The sequence below is a fragment of the Drosophila nasuta genome, chromosome X (genome assembly GCF_023558535.2).
Source record: "Drosophila nasuta strain 15112-1781.00 chromosome X, ASM2355853v1, whole genome shotgun sequence".
Lineage (NCBI taxonomy): Eukaryota > Metazoa > Arthropoda > Insecta > Diptera > Drosophilidae > Drosophila > Drosophila nasuta.
The window spans coordinates 6,539,275-6,555,071 of record NC_083459.1 but is presented as its reverse complement, the minus strand read 5'-3'; the positions used below and the strand labels follow the sequence as shown (position 1 = coordinate 6,555,071).

Here is a 15,797-nt window from a genome sequence, read left to right as displayed (position 1 = left end):
AGCGCACTAAATGGAAATGGAAATGCAATGCGTCACGCTCTGTTTTCCCCCTGAACCAAAACCACAGCCTCTATAGATCTATAGCACATACAGTATATATATATACATATATAGTATAGTATAGCATACCTTGAAATATCTGGCTAATCTATTACTAGCTAGCACGTTATCGTTATCGCTATTGTCGAGCACTATAACTAGCGCACATGATTCAACCCATCATCATCAATTCGTTTAACTCTTATCGCCCATTTATGGCACTTCACCAGAAACCCTGTGGTTAAGTGAGGAATTTCTGCTCGATCGCTAAGCTTGAGGTCAGCCCTTTAAGTTGACTCCGGAAAGTCCAGGAAATGATGTAAACAAATTAATCGCAGCACAGTCATCACATTAGTTAAGAAAATAATATATGTAATAATAAAAAAATAAATTAAAATGATATCAAAGCTCTACATTAATATAATGATATTTTATAATTTCAGAAAACTTTAAAATTAAAGTTAACAAAAAATAAACGGGAAAGGCTTAAAACTCCTCGATATTAAATTACGTAATATTCAAATAAGCTTTATATCAAATGTGACAATATTTTTGGTAACAAGTGAAGGGTACACTTTTCTTTTTCTCTTTCTATTACAACTTCTACCTTTCTCTCTCTCTCTCTCTCTTGAGTCTGGAGACTTCATTGTCGATGAAAATTTAAATTTGAATTTGAATTTTCGGGTTTCGTGGTTGGTGAACTTGGGTTCGACTTTGACAGACGCTACGTTTTGTCTGTAGCACAATAAACGGTATCGAAGACCAAACTTTACTTTCGCAAAAATTTGCCTAATAATTGAAAAATTAAAAATACATTTCATCCGTTGTTTGTTGTCGTGATGTGATTTGATGTTTGTCGCACGTTCACTGAAATTCTGATTAGCTAGTGAAAGTATTTTCTACCGTTAAACGTTATATGCCATTGTTTGTCCATTTCAAAGATCATTTTTTGCACTAACAAAACAAAAAAAAAAATACAAAAATATTGAAAACAATCGAGATTAACGATCAACGGGAAAATAGTTGGAAGACAAAAAGTTTGCTAAAAGATACTCTACACTAAGGATCCGATAGTTTTTTATATTTATTTTGTAGTACGTTTTTTATTATAAAAATAACTTGCATTTTCTTTGAATTAACCAAACCATAAATAATTCAGATAATTTTGCTCTTGGAATTTTTCTATAAAAATAATTGTTGATTCATTTTATAAACGGTTTTTTTTTTATTCCTATATTTAGATAAAGTGAATAATAATTGATAACAATAAATTTAAAAGCAAGTAAACTTTTTTTTACACCAACTTGAATTGATAAACAATTTGTTACTAACACATTCGATTGAAGTTGATTCACCTGCTGGCAACAATTCCAATTCTAGACGTGAGACGAACGGATGTCGAAATTGCAACGAAAAAGGCTTTCAAAATTTGTACAGCCCAAATGGGGCTTTTCGAATTGCTTCGGCTTCCTGGGCTCGATAGTTAACGATAGTAAAACGGCGGATGCACAACGCCTTTTAAAGAGCGAGCGAGTGAGCGAGACAACCAATGAGTCCCTAAAGCTATGCGAGAACAACAACAACAACAACAATCGATGCTAGCCAGTGTCATCTCTAGTTGTGTAGATCAAAAGAGCAACTGAAGCTTGCGTTCAAAATATGGCAACATTGTCAATTTCCGCTCTTCGAATTTCGAAAATCGTTACATTTTGCCCATAAAAAAGTAAAGTATATAACTTTATATATATGAGTATATATACATGCATATGCGCAGTCGAAACTTTGCAACATGTACATTTTGGGATGAAATTCGATATAAATCAGAGGAGAAAAAAAAACAACAAAAGTTTTGTGCTGTGTTTTATTTAAAATGGCAACGGCCAAATGCGGCAGCGACGCCAGCAGAGACAGCTCAATGTCAATGGCTTCGGCATCTGATCGTTGGCTTTATATGTATGTATGTATGTATAAGTGCATGTGTGTGTGTGTGCGAAAGCACCAAAAAGCGAAATAAATTATGCAAAGTAAAAATTAAATGTACAACAAAAACAAAAAAGACAACAAGCGCAAACAAACAAAAACAAAAACAACAAAATAATGCCATAAACGTTGACTTGTTTTGCTGTTATTTCTTTTAGCTGCCGTTTATTATTTTTGCTTCTTCCACACACACACATACACATAATCCACACGAGTGAAGAGCAGCCCTGAGAAAACATCCACACTCACTCACCCATACATGCAAACGTACATTTTAATGTTTACTTGCGCATACATATGTATATACATACATAAGTACATATGTATGTACATACGTTTGTGCATAAATAGATCAATTTATTGTTATTGTTAATTTTATTGCTATCCGTTTTTTTTTATTCGGTGCCTAGTTTAGAAAGCGAAACTCTAGAAAGCATGAGTTTGGAAACAACGCTGCATAAATATGTGAATTGCTTTGGACTGTCAATGGATGCTAGAGCTTTACACGTGTGTGTGGGTGTTTGTGTATTTGTGTCAGCTAGGACAACAACCACAACAACAAAAAAAGGAGCATAATTAAGATCACGCTATCTTGGCAAATACTAATTTCTTCATTCAAAGAATGTATTGTAGAAATGTGTGTCTGTGTTTGTGGCTCCCATTTCCAGTTGCCTAAGAACCGTTGCAATAACTGTGCACACTGCTGAGCATAGAAATAGGTCACAACATAATTTTTTTGTTTTTAGTTTTGTTTTTATGGAATATGTATGTATGTTTTTCTTTAGCACATAATTATGTATGTATGATAATAATCTGCTGTACTATATAAATGAGATTTAAGAAAAACGTTTTTAATTTGTTGCGCCGTGCTGTAGAATTCTTTCTATTCTTTCTTTTTGTTGCTGTTGCAGCCAGTTTCTTCCGTTGGCGGAGAACAAGTTTATCGGATTTTATGCCGTTCCGACTTCTGTTTTTCTTAGCATTTCAAACGTAACTGTCAACAATGGGAGAAGCCGACGAAGACGTTATGCCGACAATGTGGTTGTTGTTTAGCTTCTTCTTCTTCTCCCACTTGTGCTTCTGCTTCTATTTCTCTTTGCTCGTCATTATTATTAACCGGCTACAGGTGCCGAGACTCCGGCTGCGGCTGCGACGGCGCCGCAGCTGCTGAGCTGAGTGAACGCGTGCGCTTCTGATTTCTCAACTGTCCCGGGCAACGGGAACAAACGCTTAAAAGCTGCGCAGCAGCTGCGCGTCTTTTTCTCTGCGTGTGTGTGTGTGTGTTTGTGTGTGCGAGCCAGCTAGCAAATGTATTGATGCTCGCTTGCTCGCTCCCATACACAGACAAAACAGACGATCGTTGGCTTAGCCTAAGTTTGCTTTGCTCATGCAAATGTATGTTTGTATATGTATGTGTGTGTGTGTGTTTGTGTTTATTTTGTTTACCGTTCACCTAGTTTGCGCTCTCCGAGCAAACTCGACCCAAAGACACTGCGTTTGTTTGACAACATTCAAATATCTCAGCTGCAGCAATTGGTGCGAGTTGTTGTTGTAACAAACGCAGCCCTAAGTTCATTACACTCTTTTAAGCTTTCGGTTTAGCGAGTGTGAGATACACACAAAAAAAAAAACCAAAAAAACAAACGGCGTTTATTTTATCCCTCTTCATCTTCATTAGTTTTTTTTTATTTTCCGTTTTGATGTTATTTGTTTGTGACTTTGATTTTATTATTGTTGATTGTTATTGTGCCGTTTTGCGGTGCTTTCGATGTTTCCATATGCAAATAGCTTAACTGAATTTTGTACTCACTTTTCATTTCAGTCGAATGAACGGATGAATCATTTCATTAAGCTGCCGCGTCATGTTTCCAAGCAGCAGCGACCCTCAAGTCCGCCCCAGTGATAAATCCATGTGCACACATATGTACATACATATGTATGTGTGCGTTTGTGTGTGTGTTTAAGGCGAGCTTGTTGTCCACATCGTTGTCCCGTGTGGGACGAAACATGACTCATCGCTTTGCTTTGCTATAGTGTGACCAGGGCCGTCATCTAATTCCAATGATAAGCACGATTCGCCTTAAGGCGAACTCGAAAACTTCCAGTTTATATTTTGAATCATTGTTTTGTTTGTTTGGCTTTATCATCAGTGCATAAAATGCACATTATTATTATTCATTTGTGTATTTTATGTAGTCGCTGATATAAATAAATACTCATATTAGTTTATCAGTCGCTTGCTTAATCACTAACAAAAATGTCGTTAAAATGTGTTGGGAATTTTGCTGTTGTTTATTTCTGTATTATTATTTATAGGCTGTTGGCAATTGTAATGGTTTGTGACTGTTCATATATATTTATAGTCATGATAACAGAAAACCCAAAGAATACGAAAAACTTCTCTCAAGTGCAGCGATATCAACAAAACATAAAATAAAGTAAAATACAACAAAAAATAAAGAAAAGTTGATAATAGCATTTCATTTCCGTTCTAGAAGATCAGCTTCATATCCGTTGATGTCACATACTCTCTCTCTCTCTCTCTCATTTTCTTTCCATAACATAGGAGGATCCATCTTGATTCAATTTACGATCCATTGGCGTGAGTTGGGAACGGTTTTTGGTGACGAATGACAGCAAGGAGGAGGAATGATAAGAGCGACGCGCCTTTTAGGCGCACTGCTTTTTTTGGGTGTGACCATTTGCGCTACTCCTGTTGCACGCACCTCTCTTGTCACGCGCATTCAAATCCGCACCCATACACACACACATAGACACGCGTACTCACTCACTCACGTGCGTTTTCCAATTTGTGTAATTGCTGGCTGCATAGAAGAGAATAATAACAACAACAACAACAAAATGGCACAAGAAATGCCAACTTTGTTTGAATTGCTGTTGTTGTCTGTTGCTTGTTTAATTGATGTTGTTCACACGCACACACAGACGCACACACATTCACACTCACACACACACGCCCAGCTGATGGCAGTGAACCGTAACGGGCCAACCCTGCGAAAAGCTTCACCCAAAAGGCACCTGGAATGGGAACAGCCATATGACTGCGAATGGGAATGAGAAATGGAATGGGAATGGGCATGAGAACAAACGTGCGTGTGTGTGTGTGTGTAAGTGTAGGCGGCGGACGCTGTACACTTACGAATACATATACCAGTACATACATACACATGTATGTAAGTATAACACACACACACGCAAAGCGTCACTCATTTTCATTAAAAACCACTTAAGGTTTTGTTTTTTGCAACCCACATTCTTTGTGGCCTTCTTTAGCTACCTCTGTCAAAGTGGAGACTCGCTGCAATGCGATCCACGCGATCCACACACACTGTCCACATGATCCGACCGACACCTAAGTCACACAGTGACGCCATCTGTCAGCCAGTTAGTTAATAATAAAGCAATTAACAACAGCCACAATGTGAATGATGATGATGCTGATGATGATGATGATAACATTGCTTGGGTAATACGCTAATAATTAAAATATAAATACTCTATTGGACCATTTATCGGGCGTTTACTGTGTTTGTAGTTGAAATTGTTGTGTCACAGTTACTTCACCATGCAAATATGTTGCTTTAGCCATATAAATGCAACACTAACGTCGCAGTAAACTAATGAATATATGTATGTGTATGTGTGTGTTGTCTATTCTATTTATCAATTCAACAACTCGTTAGAACACACACAGATATGGAAAACTTATCAAGTTATTATGATATCAGCTACTAAATTCGGCTTATAATGTAATTTATTGCAATAATCGATTATTTATGTATTGGAAAGTTATCGAGTTATTGTGATAAACTTTATTTGCCAGCCGGCGTACATTATTTATTCTATTAATATATTGTTGTCTAGCAAACATTTCGCCAAACAAGATTTAACACCACACAGAGCTTCAAGCTAATCAAACACACACACACACACACAAACACAGACACGTTGCTCAGCAACAATGCGAGAGATGACGACGAAAACGACGACGAATAAGAAAAAAAGGAGAAGGAGAGTGAGAAGAAGAAGCAGCAGTAAACCAGCCCAGCCAGACGCCGTCAGAGTCTCGCCGACGCCGACGACGTCGCTGACGCCGCATTAAACCAAGCACAAAAACAACTTTAAAAATTAAAATAAATATACACAAGTAGCAGAAAAAAAAAATAAATACCTCCAGACTGTCTACTCACACAGACACACGTACAATTGTTGTAACACCTTCGGCTGCGGTTAGCAAAAGAAATGACACTGCAAACTTACGCCGCACACAGCCCACAATCCACAACATGATTTTGGATTTTGTCTGGCATCAAATCACCATGCAATTAATTGTTAATGGCCATTGTAATAAATAGCGTTATTATTAGTTAGACAATCGTTAAGTAGTAATCAAATGCAGTCAAATTGTTTCGACATCCTTTGCAATCCGTAAAACAGCGCAACAATTTGTCTATTGGGTTATCACTTTGGCTCGCTCGCTCTCTCACTCGCACTCACACTTACTCCTTCTCCCTGCTCTTTGCTCCTTTAACCACAACCACTGTCGAAACATTTGATGCTTTGATGCGTCGTTGCTTCAGCTGCTGTTGCTGGCCACGAAAGTTCGGTTTTGGCTAATTACATATTTTGTGCTGTGCACCATTTTTCATGTTGTGTGAAATGCGCACCCACTGAAAATAAAATGGATGGACACGCAGTAAGTTGAGCCAGACGATAAATGGCAGCATACATATGTACATACATACATAGATAGTGGGGAGGGAGGAGACAAATGCACGAGGCACGCACAAATATAGGCGTACGTTGGCATTAAAGTGAAATTGTGAAAAATGGCGCCTCGCAACAATATATAATTCATTTTTCACTTTTTCCAAAGCTGCTTTAAATTCTCCACTAGCTGCTACTGCTTACTTCTTCTTCATCGCCTCATCATCAGCAGCGTCGCCTCACGCAATGCAATCGAAAGCCTGTTAGAGCTGCTCAATTAGAGATGAGACACCAATTGAAGTTGGCATATGTGAAGAACTAGTTCCAAGTAAATTCTCTAATTAGCGAACATATTGATTGGGTGTTTATTTTTTGGCAAGTGCAATTTATAGGGATTTCGATCAATCGCCGCGAAGCTCATCGCTAACTGCATGTATTTAAGTAAATAATAATGCAGCGATAATTAGACGATCAATTAACAACATTTTGGAATTTATTATCGTGCTGGAATTTGAGGCATTTCATTACTGCACTTTACTTGCACAAGTTCAAATGAACTACACAGCTAGTTCCATTGAGGTGATCACTGGCTAATTAGGTAAAAACAATTAATGAGATTTTAATGTTGAACTATCAGCCATGGCCAAAAACTGGTTGCTTATTGAATGATGTTGTACCTGATACCCGATATATCCGATGCGATTCAAAAAGTTGTAGTGAAAATGTACAACTTTTTCGCTAAAGTGACTAAATGTGGCAAAGCGACTGACTGCAAGTGCAAATTGGGTGAATGAATGGGGAGGGGGGAGAGTGAGATGCAATGGAGTGTATAAATATGTACATACATATGTGCATATGTATGTAAATGCCAAAAGCGCAAATAAAAATGCCCAATTAATTGCGAAAAAATTGTAAAAATTTTCTCATTCAATGACCTTGACAATGGCTTTGACTGTGGCTTTGGCTACGACTCGCAGCTTAAGTCGCAGCTCTCTTTATGGTTACAAAGTTCTCTTTACGTGTGTATGCGTACACACAAACACACACGCACGCACGCTCACATACAGGCAGGCATGCATGCCGGGTATTTATTGTTGTTGTTGAGCAAGTGGCACTGCTTGTATAGTAAGTAAATGTCTACGTCTCCACTTTCGTCTTGGTCTCCAACATCGCTTGCTTCGCTTACTTGAATGCGTGTGTGTGTTTGAGAGTGTGTAGAAAACGTGACGAGCTACGAACTTTTGGAGAAAGGTCGTTGATCATGGCTCTTGTAGTCGCTTTGACTGTATTTCTGTTGTTGTTGTTGTTGTTGTTGTTGATTGCTATTGTTGTTGCTCGCATAGCGGTTTCAAAGTCATCAGCTACGTCAATATGCCGTTTTTGGCAATTTAATTATTTCTAGTTTCAATAAAAGCAGTTGTGTGTGCACGTCTCTTGCCCCTCCCCCTCTTTGTAGTAAACTCCTGGCAAGGTCGCAGCGCATCTGTATGTATTAATGTATGTATGTATACATGTACATGTATCTATGTATGTATGTAAATATGTACACACACTGCATGTAGTTATGTGCGTGTAACGCTTTTATCGATCTATCTACATACGCCACGAATTTCGGCAAAGGCGTGCCACACTAGCTTTTATGACAGTTATCTGATAATTGTTGCGATCTTAATTAACATCGTTAAAACAGTAAAACGAGTAAACAAATTAATCAACAAGTTCTGCAAAAACGAAGCAAAACAAAAACGGTGTTACCAGCTCGCCTAAAGATAAACGCACACACACACACCCATGAAAACGGATCGAACATTTCAGGCAAAGAAATTCTCCACACACACATGCTTGTTACGACTACAATGATAATGTCTATTTTAGCAAAAGAGGAAGAAGAAGCAAGAAGAGTGAACAGAATGGAATGCGAATTGTTGCTGACGTTTGCGAATGGCAGTTAAACAAACACCATGAGAATTGTTTCGGTTTCATGTTATTGGATTTTCTTTGAAGAAAAAAATGAAGCATTGAAGCAACAAAACAGATCCCAGCTCCCATTTCAAATTGAGCGTCTGCATTCAACAATTCCGATGAACAACAGTTGCAAACAATCAAGCCCAATTCGATTTCTTCTTGTCTACATACATACATACATTCGTATGTACATATGATGTACATATGTATGTATATGTACATATAAATGCAAGGCGATCCAATGTGTGTATGATGGGAAAGGGGGAGAGGGTCTATCAGTAAAGCAACGTCACTTTGCCACTCCTTTGGACACTGGCCAAGTATATTTCTGATAGTCTCTACTGTCTGTGTGCTTGTGCTGTGTGTGTGTGTTTATGCTGCTGCTGCTGCGAAAGCGCACGCCTGCGTAAGCCTCTCTCGTTCTCGCTCCTACTCTTACTTGCTCTGCCTTTTTGTATCATCAACACGCACACTGTTGATGCTTAGCACTATAGTTGTATGCGTGCTTCACATGCATTCTACGTATTTGTAGCTGTGTGAGTGTGTGTGTCAGCTTTTGATATTGCTCGATTTCGGCGCGTCAAAATAGGCAATTCAATTGAAACAATGATTAGTCAAGCGGCAAAACTTCAAAATCACGATTGCCTGTGGAATGCGTTCATTTGCCATCTATGAGCAATCTGCACACACACTCACTAACAAATCTACACAGCCGCACATACTCATTGTTTTACATTTGTATTTGTATGTATGCTTAATGCAACTTTCCCCTCTCCGAAGCTGCCAACCTCTTATTCACTTGCTCACATTGCTCTCTTTCACTTTTCAAGAGAGCGGCTCCAGATCTGCATTGTCAAGGACTGTTTTTAACTAAAATAAACATCTGCGATATGACTAAAAATTGTTCAATAACAAATTATGTGCTCTTATATGTACAATAAGTAATTTATAAGTTTATATCAATATTTAACCATTACCGGCTGTATCAGAAATTTAAAAATATGTTTTTGGAGAACCAAATAAAAACAAACCCCAAGTTGAGTTGAGTCAGCATTTTGCAGAGCGCAGCAAGTGAATGAGCGCAATTTTGGGCATGTATTTGTGTGTGTGCGAATGCGAGTCTCTTTGTGTGAGAGTGTGTGTGTGTGAATGCTGATGCCGCTATCTCTTTTGCGCAAACGCGTCGTTGACGCATCAACTCTGGCAGCTGTTTGGTCTGGCGCCGTTATTGCTGCAAACCGAGCTTTAAATTCAAAACCGATAACGGCTTCTGAATACTCTTTACTATTTTCCACTTTTTTGTGTGTCACAGTGAATAGCGTATTTAATTAGTGAATTCGTTATCATTGTACATTGATTTAGCATTTTTTGTTTACATTTCATCACATTATTGAGTATCTTAAAATAATTATTTTAAATTGACTCTTGTTTGAATGGCTTAGTTTTAACTTATTGCGAATTTAAATGTTTTTTTGTGTTTTTTATGTGTTTTAAATAAAACACATTTCTGTTAATTGTACTTTCAGTTATTTATTTAATAATTCTTATTGGAAGAAATCCATACACAAGCATTAGCTTATCGGCGATTGTGGCATTGGACAAATGGCCTTATTTTTTAATTGAGGAAAAATTGATAAAAAAAATAATATGAAAATCAAAATAACATTAGACAATTATTTACTTTTGGATTTTTTTTTATATATTTTCCTCAACTATGTACGTATATTATTAGTACAGCTGAGAATTTTATATACAAAAACAACTACAACAATTTTGCATATTTGTCACAATAAAAACATATGTATATTTCGAATTTATTTTAAATTCTATAAATTCTTTATTACGGAGCGTATGATTCATATATGTAAACAATGTTAACTATTCATTAACTATTAGAATATCGCACTTAGTTATCGTGGTAAAGTGACGCAACCTCAAAAGAAAAAGAAAAAATAAAAACAGTCACACCCGTATCAGGGGATTATGCTGCAAAATACTCTACACTCAACACACTCACACACATACGTATACTTACAGGCAGACAGAGCGCGCAGAGCTCACACAGATACACACAGTGAAACGGCAACGGGGTAAAAATTCAATTCATACCATATATGGTAAAACGCTCGCTGCTTGCTTGGAGAAATGTATGTATGTGCGTGTCTGTGTGTTGCTGATAAGGCGCCTAGCTAACTTACGGGTGCCGGGTTTTGTGTTCGAGTTGCCGAGTTGGGTTTTGGGACGGACACGGGCTTTATAAAACGGCAAACTGCGACCAGTTTTCATGTCATTACAGTTTGAGTTCTTGTGCTGTGTGGATATATTCCATTCCATTGCGACACAAACAAAACACCGCTAAAAAAAACACCAAGCAAACTTCGTCTAAACAAAAGACACAAAACCGCAAAGACTTAATTTATATTTATTTAATTTTAAAACAAACAGACCAAATGTAAGTATTATTGTATTCAAGGCAACCATAAACAAAAAAAAAATATAAATACAAAAATACAACAAAAAACATCAAAGTCATCGCAAAAACAAAAATCGCTCAAGAAGTCGTGAAGAAATATAGCATAAATTTTTTTTCAACAATTTTTTTTCAATGCAAGTGCTGTGTGGAATGTGTGATAAAGAATGGAGCAAAAGTCATTCTTGATAAACAAAAAAAAATATTTATGTATATACAATACATATATATAATTACATATATACGAAATGGATTCGTAATCAAACTATCAAAAATACTAAGTCACATGCTGACGACGCCAAAGTGTTAAAAAGTCGCACTCAACATTTATCTTATCGCTCGGATCGATAAGATATAACGGCTCATTTCGTAAGCTTAGAAAAGGCGAATTCAAGGCAAACACACACACACACTCTCAAATAGGCATATTTGCATGTGCATGTGTGTGTGTAAGAGGATCTTATGCTGGGGCGTGCCCACAATTAAGAAGTAGCAGGGCTGAACGTGGCCATTTTGTATTTGCAATTCAATTCGCAAAACACTTTCTATTTTTCCCACGCTTCAATTAACTTTCATAGCGAGCAAATTTAAAAAAAAAACAAAAAGTAACTGCCAAATTCCCAAATTCGACGCATACAAGACACATGTGTACATGTGTGTGTGTTGATATTTATGGCATCCATCACTCCTTCTCGCTCGCACTCGCTTCGTCTGCCCACAGCGTCAAGTGACGTAGACAAAACCACACACTTTGGGCCAGAAATAGTCAAAGAATCACGTCATTGCAGTTATTTGAATGCAAAAATGCCGGTTTTTTAATGAGCCGCGCAAAAATGGAGAAAACCTTCGACACATAGTCACCGTCGTCGTCGACGTCGTCAGCAGCAGCGCGACAACGCGAAACGCGTGAGAGAGCGAAAGCGGCGACATTTCTATCTCTCTGTCAACAACAATTCGCTTCGAAACATGACCATATATGGTCACAAAAGTTGGCTACCCAAAGCCGAGGAGCCGAGTATACTGCTGTATATGCATGCGCTCTCTGTCGCACGCATGCGCCACCGCACGCTGTGTGCGAGCGAGCCGGCATAACAGCAGCAGCTGCGCTCACACAAACGAAGACGATGACGACGAGCGACGACGACGATTAACGGCAGCGACGTCGCTGCCTGAAATGGCTGTTAACTGGCATTCGTTCGTTTGCTCACCAGTTTGTTCATTCCTCTTTCGGCAGTCAATCGGTGCGGTTGCATTTAGAGTCGCTCTCGTCGCCTTCCTTAAACAGCAAAAAACCAAGTGTGTGGTTTCAGTTTTTCAACTTGAAAAACAATAAATTGAGTTTTTCCTAAACGTCGTTTGTTTAAACAAAACCAAAAGGTAAAAACAGTAATACAAAAGCAATAAGAACAAATAAAACGAGAAACAACTTACAAATAGGAGCCGGCTTAAGTAGTGAATTTTTTTTTTTCGATTTTTTCGTGCAAGTGGCCGGCCGCCATTTTGAGGCGATTACACACGTATACACACACACATATGCAGTGAAACAAGAACAAGGAGAGTGGCGCCCTCCTTTAGCCGCACTCTTTAGTGCGCTCTTGAGCTTTTTTTTGTGCACAGGGTGTTGCCCCTGAAAAAGAGAAAAAGAAAAGAAAGAGAGAGAGAAAAGTTCTGCTCTTTGCTTGTGGTGGCCATTTTGTTAATTTCGACTTTTTTCTGTTACTTTTTGCAGCTTACAAAATGTGTGACGAAGAAGTTGCTGCATTGGTTGTCGACAATGGCTCCGGCATGTGCAAGGCTGGCTTCGCTGGCGATGATGCGCCCCGCGCCGTCTTCCCATCGATTGTGGGCCGTCCACGTCATCAGGGCGTGATGGTCGGCATGGGCCAAAAGGACTCGTATGTCGGTGATGAGGCACAAAGCAAACGTGGTATCCTCACCCTGAAGTACCCCATTGAGCACGGTATCGTGACCAACTGGGATGATATGGAGAAGATCTGGCATCACACCTTCTACAATGAGTTGCGTGTGGCACCCGAGGAGCACCCCGTCCTGCTCACCGAGGCCCCCTTGAACCCCAAGGCCAATCGCGAGAAGATGACACAGATCATGTTTGAAACTTTCAACACACCCGCCATGTATGTGGCCATCCAGGCTGTGCTCTCGCTGTACGCCTCCGGTCGTACCACCGGTATTGTGTTGGACTCTGGTGATGGTGTCTCCCACACTGTGCCCATCTATGAGGGTTATGCACTGCCCCATGCCATTCTGCGTCTGGATTTGGCCGGTCGTGATCTCACCGATTACCTCATGAAGATCCTGACTGAGCGTGGCTACTCGTTCACCACCACCGCCGAGCGTGAAATCGTGCGTGACATCAAGGAGAAGTTGTGCTATGTCGCTCTGGACTTCGAGCAGGAGATGGCCACAGCTGCATCCAGCTCATCCCTGGAGAAATCCTACGAATTGCCCGATGGTCAGGTCATCACCATTGGCAATGAGCGTTTCCGTTGCCCAGAGGCCCTGTTCCAGCCCTCATTCTTGGGTATGGAAGCGTGCGGCATCCACGAGACCACCTACAACTCGATCATGAAGTGCGACGTGGACATCCGTAAGGATCTGTATGCCAACACAGTGCTGTCCGGTGGCACCACCATGTACCCTGGTATTGCCGATCGCATGCAGAAGGAGATCACCGCCTTGGCTCCATCGACCATGAAGATCAAGATCATTGCCCCACCAGAGCGTAAATACTCTGTATGGATCGGTGGTTCCATCTTGGCTTCCCTGTCCACCTTCCAGCAGATGTGGATCTCCAAGCAGGAATACGATGAGTCTGGCCCATCCATTGTCCACCGCAAGTGCTTCTAAGCGGGCAACAGTTGGTGGCCAAAACGGGAGCAAGAGGAGAAGTGGAGTGGCAACAAAAACAACATCAACCAGAAGAGCTGCGCAATGTTATCACATCATCAATGTCATGTTGTGTTCTAGCATTAATTTAATTTATTTCACCACGAGATATATGATATAAAATGCATATTTTTTGGTTTTTTTTTTTTAAATACCTTTTAATATAACAACTAAATTGAAACCAACAACTAGAAGAACGTACATCTATATATATATATTCTCAATCTCTCTGCCGCCATTCCACACGAACACAACACTCACACACACACAAACACATCCATGCAAACACTCCCGGGCATGACAACAACAAAAAAAAGACATCCAAAAAATATTCCCCAAAAAAGCAAAGAAAAGACAACACCATCAAATTGCAAAACAACAACAACACTAAGTTTTGTAAAATTTCAAACGCAACCTTATGTATTATTTTTTAATTATGATGTAATTATAAACAACAAAATGAAACAAAAATATGATGAAAAAAAAACAAACTTAACCAACTCTGTTTTCTATTCCTCTCTCGCTCTGACTATCGCTTCACTGATAACGCTGCTATGCTCTGACCACCACCCATCCAGCTCTCTTTTTTTTTGCCTTTGCCCTAACTGTATTTTCGCTCGCTTCTAACTTTGCTGCATTTTTGCCGGCCGGCGAATGCAATAACACACGCCACATACACACACACACCCAATAACATACATGCGCGCGTTAAAGAGAGCAAGGGAGTGTGGTGAGCAACAACGACAAAAACAACAACGGCAGACTCTTCAGTGCTCGCTCTTGGGATTTCGTTTTGTACCTTTTAAGTTGCAATTTTGTATTCGAACTTAATTCTTTTATTTTTATTTTATTTTTGTATTTGTACACACTTCTAATTGCATGCGTATTCGTATACGCCGTCAAATGTTAATTAAAATGTGAAATGCAAGAAAGAAAGAAAACCTAAAACATTACATTGTATATTACTTTTAGCTGGACAACAACAGAGAAAGATGAACACAAAAAAATACAAAATCTCGAATTGATGCTGCTGTGTCAGAGGAGGTCAGCGAACTCAATGCGAGCTTTCATTGCCTCGCCTTGCGTCTCTTTCTAGCAAACTGTTGTCAAACACGGCATTTTGAAGCTCGCTCTACATGTATTTGGTGGCACTCTTTTGCTCTCTGTCTATTCCTCGGTGGTTGTGTGTGCGTGTGTAATGCAGTTGCCGGCATAAAACACGCACACACACATACACATACTTGTGTATACATGCTAACGACCTTAAACTTAGAATATGTGGACCATTCCATTCATAAAAAGCAAATGACCAGACGACGACCCATCGCTGCGATTAAAGTGCCGTTCTAACGCTACCACAAATTGTTAACATAGTTTTTGTTCTTCTATTTTTTGTGAAATGTGGATTATAAATTACCATTGTGCCAGATTCAACATTTTTGATATTTGAAAGATTGTCTGCTTGCTGCTGGGTGTCATCTTCGACATTTTCGGAAGATGCTTTTCAAACTTTCTCATCGCTTAGCTGCAGTTTAACGGTAAATTAAGCTGCATTCATTTCGAAAATAGGGTATATTGGCTTTAAGTATTTAAGTGCATGTATCTTGGAAACTTCTAGAAAACTGCACACTTCAAATTTTCTAACAATGTTGCTGTTGCTTCAGAGTACAGCTCAATAGTTTGGGGCCATGCCCCTGTCGAGCATAAA

General features: G+C 39.1%; 1 protein-coding gene across 2 annotated transcripts; it reads left to right on the top strand.

Moving 5' to 3' along the window:
* Positions 1-11,000: 11,000 nt before the first annotated feature.
* On the top strand, positions 11,001-14,585 carry LOC132797257 (actin-5C). Of its 2 annotated transcripts, none has more exons than XM_060808888.1 (2): positions 11,001-11,164; positions 12,912-14,585. In XM_060808888.1, the coding sequence occupies exon 2, from the start codon at positions 12,920-12,922 to the stop codon at positions 14,048-14,050; it is 1,131 nt and encodes a 376-aa protein (XP_060664871.1). In that variant the 5' UTR covers positions 11,001-11,164; positions 12,912-12,919; the 3' UTR covers positions 14,051-14,585. The 2 variants fall into 2 exon arrangements, with proteins under 2 accessions (XP_060664871.1, XP_060664870.1); XM_060808887.1 differs by lacking the exon at positions 11,001-11,164 and adding an exon at positions 12,400-12,559.
* The last annotated feature ends 1,212 nt before the right edge of the window (positions 14,586-15,797 follow it).